This window comes from Glycine soja, chromosome 14, assembly GCF_004193775.1.
Source record: "Glycine soja cultivar W05 chromosome 14, ASM419377v2, whole genome shotgun sequence".
Lineage (NCBI taxonomy): Eukaryota > Viridiplantae > Streptophyta > Magnoliopsida > Fabales > Fabaceae > Glycine > Glycine soja.
Genome location: NC_041015.1, coordinates 46,700,174 through 46,712,652, shown reverse-complemented (window position 1 = coordinate 46,712,652; position 12,479 = coordinate 46,700,174). Strand labels below are relative to the sequence as shown.

The window sequence follows — 12,479 nt, the reverse complement described above, 5'->3', positions numbered from 1 at the left end:
GAGAGAGAAAAAGCTTTCGAAAAATGAAAAAAACCGGCCCCCTAGCCCTTATATAGAGGCTGGACCGGTTTGGTTTTTTTCCCTTGAACCAAACCGGTCCGGTTCTCCCCTCTGGCCCGTTGGACTCCTCTCTGGCCCAGTTTCTTTTTCTCTTTTTCTTCTCTTCCGATTCCTACTCTCACCCCCCTTTTCCTTACTGCACCCCTTTTTTTTTTCTTTTTTTTACGCACCATATTTATTTTATGTCTTGCATTTTTATTTTTACGCATCATATTTAATTTTATGCCTTGCATTTTTATTTTCTTTATTTATTTTCCAGCATCATGTTTAATTGTTTGTCTTGCATTTTATTTTCCAGCTACATATTTATTTTTGTCTTGCACTTTTATTTTCTTTATTTTATGTACCCTATTTATTTTTGCCTTGCATTTTTATTTTTATGTCTCGCATTCTTTTTAGCATCATATTTATTTTCTGTATTGCATTTTTATTTTCGTTTTATTTTATTTTCAGCATCATACTTATTTTATGTCTTGCATTTTTTTATTTTATTTTGTTTATTTTTATTTTATGCATCATATTTACTTTATGTCTTGCATTTTTTATTTATTTTTAGCATCATGTTTATTTTATGTCTTGCATTTTTATTTTCATTTTTTTTATTTATTTCCAGCATTATATTTTTTTTTATGTCTTGCATTTTATTTTCTTTATTTATTTTATGCACCATATGTATTTATTGTTTTGTATTTCATGCATTTTATTATTTCTTCTAGCATATTTATTTTAATGCATTCACAATTTTTATTTATTCTTGCCAATTAGAATGTATCTAGGTCCAATGTAAATAAAAGTAAAAAATGAGAATCTGCACCGACACTCACATTTATTTTTATGTTTTCCGCCGAGGACGATCATGTGATTTGAACCGTATCCGAGGAAAAGGACCCTCACTTGATCCAACGTCATTTTAAGGGATCCGGCGCGTTTAGACTTATCTTTACATAACTAGAGATCAAAAAAAAAAAAAAAAAAAAAGTCAAAACCCAAAAACTTTCCATAATCAAAATTTCAAAAAAAGGGGGTCAATCTTTATTCTTTCTTTCTTAATCAAATCTTTAATCAATCTTTAATCAATCAAAACTTTTTTTTTTTTTAATTTAAAATCAATCGAACTCACTTCTTTTATTTCTTCTATGCCTTTTCGGCCTCTTACCTTGCCTAAACTCTTCTTTTTTCGAACTTTAAAATCAATTAAAACCAACCACTCGACTTTCTACCCCGAACTACATGATTTTGATCCCATTCGGGTATGTAGGCAAAAGACTTTGTCTTTCCAAATCAATAAAAATAAACAAAAACTTTTTCCTTCTCCTTTCTTTTGAACCCATCTCTTTAATCTTTCCACACTTGAGCATTTATTTCCAAACGAATAATTAATTTAGCATAAAGATAAAATAAGCAAGAGGTTCCTATAGAGTACTATAGACGTTTAGGGTGCTAGTACCTTCCCTTTGCGTAACCAACCCCCGGACCTTTGATCTCTTAAAAAAAAACAAGGGTTTTTTCGAGCTTTCTCCCTTTTCTTCGAAAAAATAAAAGATCGGTGGTGATCTTAAAATTGCGAGTCAATGCTAATCAATAGCTTGACATCCAAAAATCACCGCGACAGAAAAAATGGCGACTCCACTGGGGATCACACTCCTAAGTGGGTTAAACCTATCTTGTTTTTCATCTTTATGCTTTGTTATTATTTGAAACTGTAAATACGTGCTTAAGTGTTTATCTTTTACGTGAGTGGTGAGATAAGTCCTACACCCGGACTTGAGGGAAACATAAGATAGGATGGTGGTATAATCATAGTGTCTTTCCGAGAGTGAGTTTCGGATGTGGCACATGTGATAACCCCGCTCAATGGAGGGATCTTGGGAATATTACTATGTTGGCATGAGTAGTCGTGTTCAGCATTGATATTTCCAAGCGACCTATGAAGTTGAGGACCTTTAGTTACCTTTAACCCATCTTAGCCTTTTAGGACGTAGTGCGGTGGCTAATCAAGAGTAGTCTTGAATTAGTTGATACGCGATACTACACTCAAACGAGGCTTTCCTATGGACGTTGTTAGACCGGGAGTAGTCCCGTAATCCGACAATATCCGGAAGTGGTCAATGACTTTGGGAACTTGGTAGAACCCGTGATACAGGTACATGTGAAACCATAGTCCTTACCAAATGGCGTGTTTACCCTTAACTCCAACATTTTGGACTTAACTTCACCATGTTTTCTCCATACTTTGGCATAATCATGCATACATGCATCCATGCATAAACTCTTTTTTTCATCCAAATTATCGAAGGACTTAGACAAGCTTGTTGTAAACTTTGTAGATATGGACATCCCACTGAGAAGCACTAGAAAGTACCTTTTCAAAAAAACAGACCTGTTGAGATTAAGGGAGCTAGCATCTTTAGTAAGTGATCCAGTTGATTTTCAAGCTCATCATGGGAAGTTGCTCAGAATTCTTAGAGTAGATGTTGAGGAAGGATGCCTAGAGACCCTGGTTCAGTTCTATGACCCGCTCTACCATTGCTTCACATTTCCCGACTACCAGCTTGTCCCCACACTTGAAGAGTACTCCTACCTAGTTGGCTTACCTGTGCCAGACAAGATACCTTTCCATGGTTTTGAGCCTACCCCTAAACCCTCCGACATCGCAGCCGCCCTCCATCTTAAAACCTCCATCATCCAAGCAAACCTTACCTCTAAAGGAGGCCTCCAAGGTCTTCCCACCCACTTCCTCTACCAACAAGCCTCCATATTTGCTGAAGCAGCTAGTATACTTGCCTTCCATTCTATCCTAGCCCTCCTTATATATGGCCTTTTACTCTTCCCAAATATTGACAACTTCATCGATATCAATGCCATTAAAATCTTTCTTACAAAGAACCCCGTACCCACTCTACTCGCCGATACCTACCATTCTATCCATGACCGTACCCAGGCTGGCCGGGGAACCATTTCTTGTTGTGCACCTTTACTCTATCAGTGGTTTACCTTCCACTTGCCTCAATCCCGTGCCTTCAAGACCAATGATGACAAGCTTTCCTGGCCTCGCCGAATCATGACTCTTGACCCATCTGACATTGTTTGGTACCAAGTAGCTAGTGATGTTGGAGAGATTATTGTGAGTTGTGGTGAATATCCCAACGTACCTCTTTTGGGTATGCGTGGCGGAATTAGCTACAACCCACTCCTCGCTCGACGACAATTTGGGTACTCGATAAAGACAAAACCAAACAACCTTGCCTTGACTAATGAATTCTATCTTAACCATGGTGATCACTCGACAAAAAGGGAAAGATTCGCACAAGCTTGGAGCGCTATCCGCAGACTCAGCAGAAGTCAGTTGGGAAAGAAATCAGACTATGTGCACGAATCTTATACCCAGTGGGTTATTGATAGGACCAAGAGCTTTGGCCTACCCTACCGCTTACCTAGATACCTATCGTCCACCATCCCACCATCATCCTTGCCTATCCCCTTTGATACTAAGGAAGAGTTTCATGAACAATTAACCAAGGAAAAGCAAGAAAAAGAAACTTGGAAAAGGAAATGTCAGGAGCTCGAGCAAGAGAATGAGACTTTGAAAGGGAAGATAGCCCAACAGAGCCGTGAGCTTTTTATCCAGAACCAGAGGATGATTGAGAAGGACGACTTGCTTCGTCGGAAAGACGCTTTGCTCCACCAAGATGCTAGAAGGAAGAGGAGGTTTATGGACTTGTTCTCTCGTGCACATTCAGATTCCGAGGACCCATCTACTCCGGGAGTTTGAGTCTGAAGTTCTTAGGACCTTATGTTTAGATTTTAGCTCCCGAAATCTCTTGACTTGTAAAAAAAAAAAAAAAAAAAAAAAAAAAAAAAAAATTCTTAAGTGAAGTGTTTCAGTTTATGATGTTTACAACTTCTCTAACAAGTTCTTCGATAATAATTTGTTCCCTTTCTTTTTGCATAAACATAAGCATGCATCATGTTGCATTCATAGTTTCTAAATCGAGTCTCACACTGTGTTCACTACTTCAAAAAGGGGGGAGTCAATCAGCCGCCGCCCAAGGAAAGTGGCCCGACGAATTCTCCACAAACCAACTCGCATTTACAACACCAGGGCCAATCGGAAGAGGATGGATATAGTTGAACAAGAAAATCAGAGTCTCAGGGAGGAGGTTGCCACTTTACGAGAGGGAATGGATAGGTTGACGACCATGATGAGTGCACTCCTGTCAGCCCAGAACTCTCAAGCTGCCGCCGCTGCTGTAGAGCAGCCTTTGGTGAGCACAACCCCGCTATCTACGGTGACTTCTCCACCCCTCTTTTTGCCTCCAGGTTGTACATGGGGAATGCCACCTCCAGTCTGTGGAGGCCCCCAGCCCGCTGTATCTGAAGTTCCACCTCCTTTCGCTCAGCAGTCAGCACCGGTTCCGCAACCCAATACCTCTTTCCCTCAAGCTGCAATGACTTATTCAGCTCCACTGATTCACACTATTCAACAAGAGGTTGAACCAATTTTCCAAGCTGAAAATGTTGTAGCCTTCGACAAGATGGAAGAACTCCAAGAAAGATTTGATGGTATGCAAAGGGAAGTCGAAGCCCTCCGAGGAAGAGATCTGTTCGGGAAGGACGCCTGTGAATTATGCTTGGTCCCAAATGTTACTATCCCTCACAAGTTCAAGGTGCCAGACTTCGAGAAGTATAAAGGGAACTCTTGTCCCCGCAGTCACTTGGTGATGTACGCGCGGAAAATGTCCATGTATACTGACAATCATAAGCTGCTTATTCATTTCTTTCAGGACAGCCTAACTGGGGCCGCTCTGAAATGGTATATGAATTTGGACAGTGCGAGCATTCGTACTTTCAATGACCTGGGTGAAGCGTTCATCCGGCAGTATAAGTACAATCTGGATATGGCCCCAGATCGTGATCAGCTCCGTGCGATGACACAAAAAGAGAAGGAAACGTTCAAGGAGTATGCCCAGCGTTGGAGGGAAGTGGCTGCCCAGATTGTCCCGCCATTGGAAGAAAGGGAAATGACCAAAATATTTCTGAAGACCCTGAGTCAGTTTTATTACGAGAAAATGGTTGCAAGTGCACCAACAGACTTCACTGAAATGGTCAACATGGGTGTGCGATTAGAGGAAGGTGTCCGAGAGGGACGTTTGACTGTGGAAAGTACCCCTGCCGCAAGTAATGCCAAGAAGTTTGGAGGCCACTTTGCGAAGAAGAAAGATCAAGAGGTGGGAATGGTAGCTCATGGTAAGCCTCAGCAGAATTTCACCCCATATCGTCAGGTTGCGAATGTCGCATCCACTATCCCAAACCCATCATATCACCAACAAAGGCCACATTACCCCCAACAATACCCTCCACACCAATACCCTCCACAACAATACCCTCCACACCAATACCCTCCACAACAATACCCTCCACAACAATACCCTCCACACCAATACCCTCCACAACAATACCCTCCACAACAATATCCTCCACAGCAATACCATCAGCCACAATACCCTCAAAAACAACAAAATCGCCCGCAAACCCCCCAACAACCATATCACTCACAAAACCGCCAGAAAACAACCTTTGATCCAATCCCGATGAAATATGCTGATTTACTCCCCGCCCTGCTCGCCAAAAACCTTGTCCAGGTCAGAACACCCCCACGTACACCAGATGTTTTACCTCCCTGGTTTCGTCATGATTTAACCTGCGCTTTCCACCAAGGGGCCCCAGGTCATGACGTTGAAAACTGCTATGTCCTGAAGAATGAAGTGCAAAAACTAGTCCGGGCCAACTTGTTATCCTTCAAAGATCAGAATCCCAATGTTCAGGCGAACCCTCTGCCGAACCATGGGCCTGCTGTCAACATGATACAAGATTGTGATGAAGACGGTGTCATCCTGAACGTCCAGCACGTCCGAACTCCCCTGGTCCCAATACATATCAAGATGTGCGAGGCAGCTCTGTTTGACCATGATCATGCAGCGTGTGAAATATGTCCTGTGAATGTAAAAGGATGCCCGAAGGTACAAGAGGACGTACAAGGGCTGATAGACAGCAGAGAACTTATCATCACGAGGAAGGACAAAGAAGTGTGCGTCATTACCCCCGAGTTTCAGCGGTTGGAAATAAGCTATAACAGTGGGGAATCAACTACTACTCCACTGGTGATTAGCTTGCCAGGACCTATGTCGTATGCTTCTCTAAAAGCGGTCCCTTACAAGTATAGTGCCACGATGTTGGAAGGTGGGCAGGAGGTGCCTTTGCCCTCTCTAACTCCTGCGATTTCTGTGGACAACATTGCTAGTGACGGTAAAGTTCTGAGGAATGGACGTGTTATCCCCACATTGTTTGCAAAGAAAGTGAATGATCCGGCAGTTAAACAGGTGACAGTGAATGGCCCCGGTACAAGGAAGGAAGTAGGCCAATCCAATGGGACTAGTAAGAATTCTGATCATGACGAAATTCTGAAACTGATCCAGAAGAGTGAGTATAAAGTAGTAGACCAGCTGCTGCAAACTCCCTCTAAGATATCCATTTTGTCTCTGCTATTGAACTCAGAAGCACACCGTGAAGCTCTAATGAAAGTGTTAGACCAAGCTTTTGTGGAGAGGGACGTGACTGTTAATCAATTGGACAGTATAGTAGGAAACATTACTGCCTGCAATAATTTAAGTTTTAGTGATGAAGAGCTTCCTGAGGAGGGGAGGAACCACAATCTGGCGTTACATATATCGGTGAACTGCAAGTCTGATGCTCTGTCGAATGTACTTGTGGACACCGGTTCCTCATTGAATGTAATGGCCAAATCCACATTAGATCAACTTTCCTACCAGGGGCCCCCCATGAGAAGAAGCGGGGTGGTTGTCAAAGCGTTTGATGGATCAAGAAAGTCTGTTATCGGGGAGGTTGATTTGCCCATTACAATTGGGCCATTTGTTTTCCAAATTACATTCCAGGTGATGGATATCCAAGCCGCATACAGTTGCCTTTTGGGTAGGCCGTGGATCCATGAAGCGGGGGCCGTGACATCCACTTTGCATCAAAAGCTGAAGTTTGTCAGAAATGGGAGTTTGATCACTGTGAGCGGAGAGGAAGCCTTGTTGGTTAGTCATTTGTCAGCTTTTTCCTTTATTGGTGCTGATGAAACAGAAGGAACCTCTTTCCAAGGCCTGACTGTAGAGGGTAAAAAGCCAGAGAAGAATGAAGTATCTTTTGCTACTTGGAAGAGCGCACAGAAAGTGGTGCAGGAAGGAACAGGTGTAGGATGGGGAAAAGTTGTGCAGTTGTTAGAGAGTAAAAACCGCGAAGGACTGGGATTTGCTTCTTCTGCAGGATCCGCAACGAACAGTGTTGGATCAAGCTCCATTACTAGCACCTTTTGTAGCGCCGGGTTCATCAACAACTCGCCAGAAGCCAATGCTGTCTTGGAAGATGTTCCTGAAGAGATAGTGCTTGCATTTGTCACACCTGGAAAACTTGTTCGCAACTGGGACGCGGTTGACATCCCTTCAGTAGTTCATGCATCAAAGTAATGTGTCTTTGTTTTTTCTGTTTGTTTGTTTTTCAAAAAAAGATCCTTTCGTCTTGCCCAGGACGAAAGCGCAATCATGTAGGGCTGTTTTGTTTCAAGCACTACTCTTATTAATGGAAAATGTGGTTTATCCCGATATCTATGCTTATTGCTCTTTCTGGAAAATGGTAACACAAAAAAAAAACCCAAAACTATTTTATTTTTACTTCCTGATTTCAAGTAACTATAAAAGTCTGCATTGTTCACTCATTTTCTAAAGTCAATCATCAATCATATGCAGACTAGGCATTTATGAGCCCGTTGAACATAATAACCCTGCACCCTCTCCCAACTTCGAATCTCCTGTCTACGAGGCTGAAGAGGAGGAGGATGATGAAATCCCGGAGGAACTTGCTCGGTTATTGGAATATGAAAAGAAAACCATTCGGCCTCATGAGGAGTTAGTAGAGGTGATTAACTTGGGAACCAAGGAAGATAAGAAGGAAGTCAAGATTGGGGCATCGCTTGAGGTAACTGTCAAACGAAGGGTGATTGAATTGCTCAAAGAATATGTCGATGTGTTCGCATGGTCGTACCAGGATATGCCCGGCTTGGATCCCCGTATTGTGGAGCACCGTTTGCCTTTGAAGCCCGAATGCCCACCGGTCAAACAGAAACTGAGAAGAACTCGCCCTGACATGGCTCTCAAGATCAAAGAGGAAGTACAGAAGCAGATCGATGCAGGTTTTCTTGTCACATCAGAGTATCCTCAATGGTTAGCCAACATAGTGCCTGTTCCAAAGAGGGACGGCAAAGTCAGGATGTGCGTTGACTACCGAGACTTGAACAAGGCTAGTCCGAAAGATGACTTTCCTCTACCTCACATCGATGTACTGATTGACAGCGCTGCAAAGTCCAAGGTCTTCTCCTTCATGGACGGTTTCTCTGGGTACAATCAGATCAAGATGGCAGTTGAAGACAGAGAAAAGACATCTTTCATCACGCCTTGGGGCACCTTTTGTTACAGGGTAATGCCTTTTGGGTTGATAAATGCAGGTGCCACTTACCAAAGAGGCATGACCACTCTCTTTCATGACATGATGCACAAAGAGATAGAAGTGTACGTGGATGATATGATTGTCAAGTCAGGCACTGAAGAAGAACATGTCGAGTACTTGCTGAAGATGTTTCAACGGCTGAGAAAGTACCAACTTCGACTGAATCCCAACAAATGTACCTTTGGTGTTAGATCTGGAAAACTCTTGGGTTTCATTGTCAGTCAGAAAGGTATTGAAGTAGATCCTGACAAGGTCAAGGCCATTAGAGAAATGCCGGTTCCACAAACAGAGAAACAAGTGAGAGGTTTTCTTGGGCGTCTAAATTACATTTCTCGTTTCATCTCGCACATGACAGCCACGTGCGGACCTATATTCAAGTTGCTTCGAAAAGATCAAGGGGTTGTTTGGACCGAAGATTGTCAAAAGGCTTTTGATAGTATCAAGAATTATCTGCTAGAACCTCCAATTCTTATACCTCCAGTTGAAGGAAGGCCTCTGATTATGTACTTGACTGTGTTAGAAGATTCTATGGGCTGTGTGCTCGGACAACAGGACGAGACCGGAAGGAAAGAACATGCCATCTACTACTTGAGCAAGAAGTTTACCGATTGTGAGTCCAGGTACTCCCTACTTGAGAAAACTTGTTGTGCACTAGCCTGGGCTGCCAAGCGCCTTCGTCACTACATGATTAACCACACCACCTGGCTAATATCCAAGATGGACCCGATCAAGTATATCTTTGAGAAACCCGCTTTGACAGGAAGAATTGCTCGTTGGCAGATGTTGTTATCCGAGTATGATATCGAATACCGCACCCAGAAGGCAATTAAGGGGAGTGCTCTTGCTGATCATTTGGCTCACCAACCAATTGAGGACTATCAACCCGTCAAGTTTGACTTTCCCGATGAAGAGATTATGTACTTGAAGATGAAGGATTGTGATGAACCATTGCTTGGAGAAGGTCCAGATCCCGAGTCTAGATGGGGTTTGATTTTTGATGGAGCCGTGAATGTCTTTGGCAATGGAATTGGGGCAGTTATTATCACTCCTGAAGGTAATCATCTCCCTTTCGCTGCAAGGTTACAGTTTGATTGCACCAACAATATGGCAGAATATGAAGCATGTATCTTGGGCATTGAAAAAGCCATCGACTTGAGAATCAAGAACCTTGACATTTACGGGGATTCAGCTCTCGTAATCAACCAAATCAAAGGAGAATGGGAAACTCGCCACCCCGGTTTGATTCCATACAAAGATTATGCAAAGCGTTTGCTAACCTTCTTCAACAAAGTGGAGCTTCACCACATCCCTCGTGATGAGAACCAGATGGCAGATGCGTTAGCAACTTTATCCTCCATGTACGAAGTGAGTCACCGGAACAATTTGCCAACAATCAGAATTCAGCGCCTCGAGAGGCCCGCTCACATGCTTGCAGTCGAAGAGGTTGTTGGTGATAAGCCCTGGTTCCATGATATCAAGTGTTTCCTCCAAAGTCAGGAATATCCATCTGGAGCATCCAACAAAGACAGGAGAACTTTGAGAAGATTGTCTGGTAATTTCTTCCTAAATGGGGATGTTTTGTACAAAAGAAACTTTGACATGGTACTACTCAGGTGTGTAGATAAGCAAGAAGCAGAACTTTTGATGCATGAGGTACATGAAGGCTCCTTTGGAACTCACTCCAATGGACATGCAATGGCTAGGAAGTTGTTGAGAGCAGGTTACTACTGGATGTCGATGGAAACAGATTGTTGCAAGCATGCCAGGAAGTGCCACAAATGCCAGATTTATGCTGACAGAATTCATGTACCGCCAACTACACTTAATGTTCTTTCTTCTCCATGGCCCTTCTCTATGTGGGGCATCGATATGATTGGTAGAATCGAACCGAAAGCTTCAAACGGGCATCGTTTCATTCTAGTGGCTATTGATTACTTCACCAAGTGGGTTGAAGCAGCATCTTATGCAAATGTGACTAAGCAAGTCGTGGTCCGCTTTATCAAGAATCAGATCATCTGTCGTTATGGTGTGCCCAACAGAATCATTACAGATAATGGAACAAACTTGAATAACAAGATGATGAAAGATTTGTGTGAAGAGTTCAAGATTGAGCATCACAATTCTTCTCCTTACAGACCTCAAATGAATGGCGCAGTTGAAGCTGCAAACAAGAATATCAAGAAGATAGTGCAGAAGATGGTGGTCACATACAAAGACTGGCATGAGATGCTACCGTATGCTTTGCATGGGTATCGCACTTCAGTGCGTACTTCAACAGGGACAACCCCCTTCTCTTTGGTGTATGGTATGGAAGCAGTACTCCCTGTGGAGGTTGAGATTCCATCAATAAGAGTTCTAATGGAGGCCCAGTTATCAGAAGCTGAATGGTGCCAAAGCAGATATGATCAGTTGAATCTAATTGAAGAAAAACGCATGAAGGCCTTGTGCCACGGACAACTTTATCAACAGAGGATGAAGCAAGCTTTCGACAAGAAGGTTCGTCCCCGTGTGTTTCAAGAGGGAGATCTTGTGCTCAAGAAGGTTTTATCTTTCCAACCCGATTCTAGGGGCAAGTGGACGCCTAATTACGAAGGCCCATATGTCGTCAAGAGAGCTTTCTCTGGTGGTGCACTGACTCTTACGACTATGGATGGGGATGAGCTCCCTCGTCCTGTGAATGCGGATGCAGTCAAGAAATACTTTGTCTAAAAATAAAAGAACAGCTCGATAAGTCGAAAACCCGAAAGGGCGGCTTAGGCAAAAATGAGCGTCTCGGTGGGTCGAAAACCCGAAAGGGCGGCCCAGGCAAAAATTAGAGACATCAAACAGAAAAATAATTAGCCTGATAGGTCGAAAACCCGAAAGGGCGATCTATGCAAAAGTTAAGGACCAAAAGACAAAGTAACCGCATCGAGCTGATCTTCGTTCATTTGAGGCACAATGGAATGTCAGGGAGACCCTGAATCTGAAGCATCCAAACAGTGGAATTCAAGGTTGTCAGAGGGAACAACGGTTATTGTGTTCAATGAACCTTCGATTTAGATTTACCATTTTCCAAACTTTGTAAGATCAGTGGAGCCATGCCATTGGCAGGTCACCACTCTTTCAAATAAATTTGAGCCTGTTGCCTTTCATTTGGAATTCTCATTTATTCAGCTTATAAAACCTTTCCTTTTTATGGTAGCATTTGAAACAAAATATTTCTCAAAATCATAAATTTTCTTTCATGTCTTTTTTGAGAAGCACAAACAACAAAACACTTTTTCTTTGAACTCGTGAATAGATGAAGGGTGTGTCAACAGCTACCATGAGAATGGGTAAACCTTGCAGGTTGCACGTGGTCAATTGTTTTTTTTCAAAATAAAAAAAAAAAAAAAAAAAAAAAAAAAAAAATATAAGCATGACCACAGAAGCCCCGGCTCTTCTACCATGTTTTTGGATTGGCACGTTCTCCCCAAGAAATGTTTATTCCCCATCAGTTGCTGCATGCTGCGGGCTTTACCCCGTCACTATTTTGATATACCCTGGTGGCATCGTCCCCATTGAAGATTGCCGAGTGTTTGTGATGCGACGTCGGGTCACTTTCAATCTTACTTGTCCAATCTTGTTCCATCAAATCTATCGTTCACACAATCATACAAGTCAATCCTCCATACAGTCATACAAGTCGTGTCGTCATTCAGGCATTCATACATATACACATTCATGCATATACAATAAAGACAATATCATGCATACATGGCTGCATTAACCATCATGAGTCTTGCTTCAATTATCTTTTCATTTCAATCAATCATGAATAATTTGTAACCCTCTATTTCCCCCCAAGTGTCATCCCCAATGTGTCTGATCCA

The 12,479-nt window shown here is 42.5% G+C and overlaps 3 protein-coding genes across 3 annotated transcripts; all 3 read left to right on the top strand.

The window, feature by feature from the left end:
* Positions 1 to 2,389: 2,389 nt before the first annotated feature.
* Positions 2,390 to 3,832, top strand: LOC114384149. Its single transcript, XM_028343811.1, has one exon. It carries the CDS (start codon positions 2,390 to 2,392, stop codon positions 3,830 to 3,832), a length of 1,443 nt encoding a protein of 480 aa, XP_028199612.1.
* A 120-nt stretch (positions 3,833 to 3,952) lies between these two features.
* Positions 3,953 to 5,109, top strand: LOC114384148. The gene is made up of 2 exons (XM_028343810.1): positions 3,953 to 5,020; positions 5,103 to 5,109. The coding sequence occupies exons 1-2, from the start codon at positions 4,179 to 4,181 to the stop codon at positions 5,107 to 5,109; spliced, it is 849 nt and encodes a 282-aa protein (XP_028199611.1). The 5' UTR covers positions 3,953 to 4,178.
* An 11-nt stretch (positions 5,110 to 5,120) lies between these two features.
* Positions 5,121 to 11,986, top strand: LOC114384480. Its single transcript, XM_028344147.1, has 2 exons — positions 5,121 to 7,585; positions 7,869 to 11,986. Exons 1-2 carry the CDS (start codon positions 5,130 to 5,132, stop codon positions 11,332 to 11,334), a joined length of 5,922 nt encoding a protein of 1,973 aa, XP_028199948.1. The 5' UTR covers positions 5,121 to 5,129; the 3' UTR covers positions 11,335 to 11,986.
* Positions 11,987 to 12,479: the final 493 nt, after the last annotated feature.

Excerpts from the sequence above, each read along its gene's own strand:
- LOC114384480 (XM_028344147.1), top strand. The coding sequence starts at position 5,130 with ATGGTTGCAAGTGCACCAACAGACTTCACTGAAATGGTCAACATGGGT. Across the intron at positions 7,586-7,868 it reads TCAGTAGTTCATGCATCAAA|ACTAGGCATTTATGAGCCCG; the intron begins GTAATGTGTCTT and ends AATCATATGCAG.
- LOC114384149 (XM_028343811.1), top strand. The coding sequence starts at position 2,390 with ATGGACATCCCACTGAGAAGCACTAGAAAGTACCTTTTCAAAAAAACA.
- LOC114384148 (XM_028343810.1), top strand. The coding sequence starts at position 4,179 with ATGGATATAGTTGAACAAGAAAATCAGAGTCTCAGGGAGGAGGTTGCC.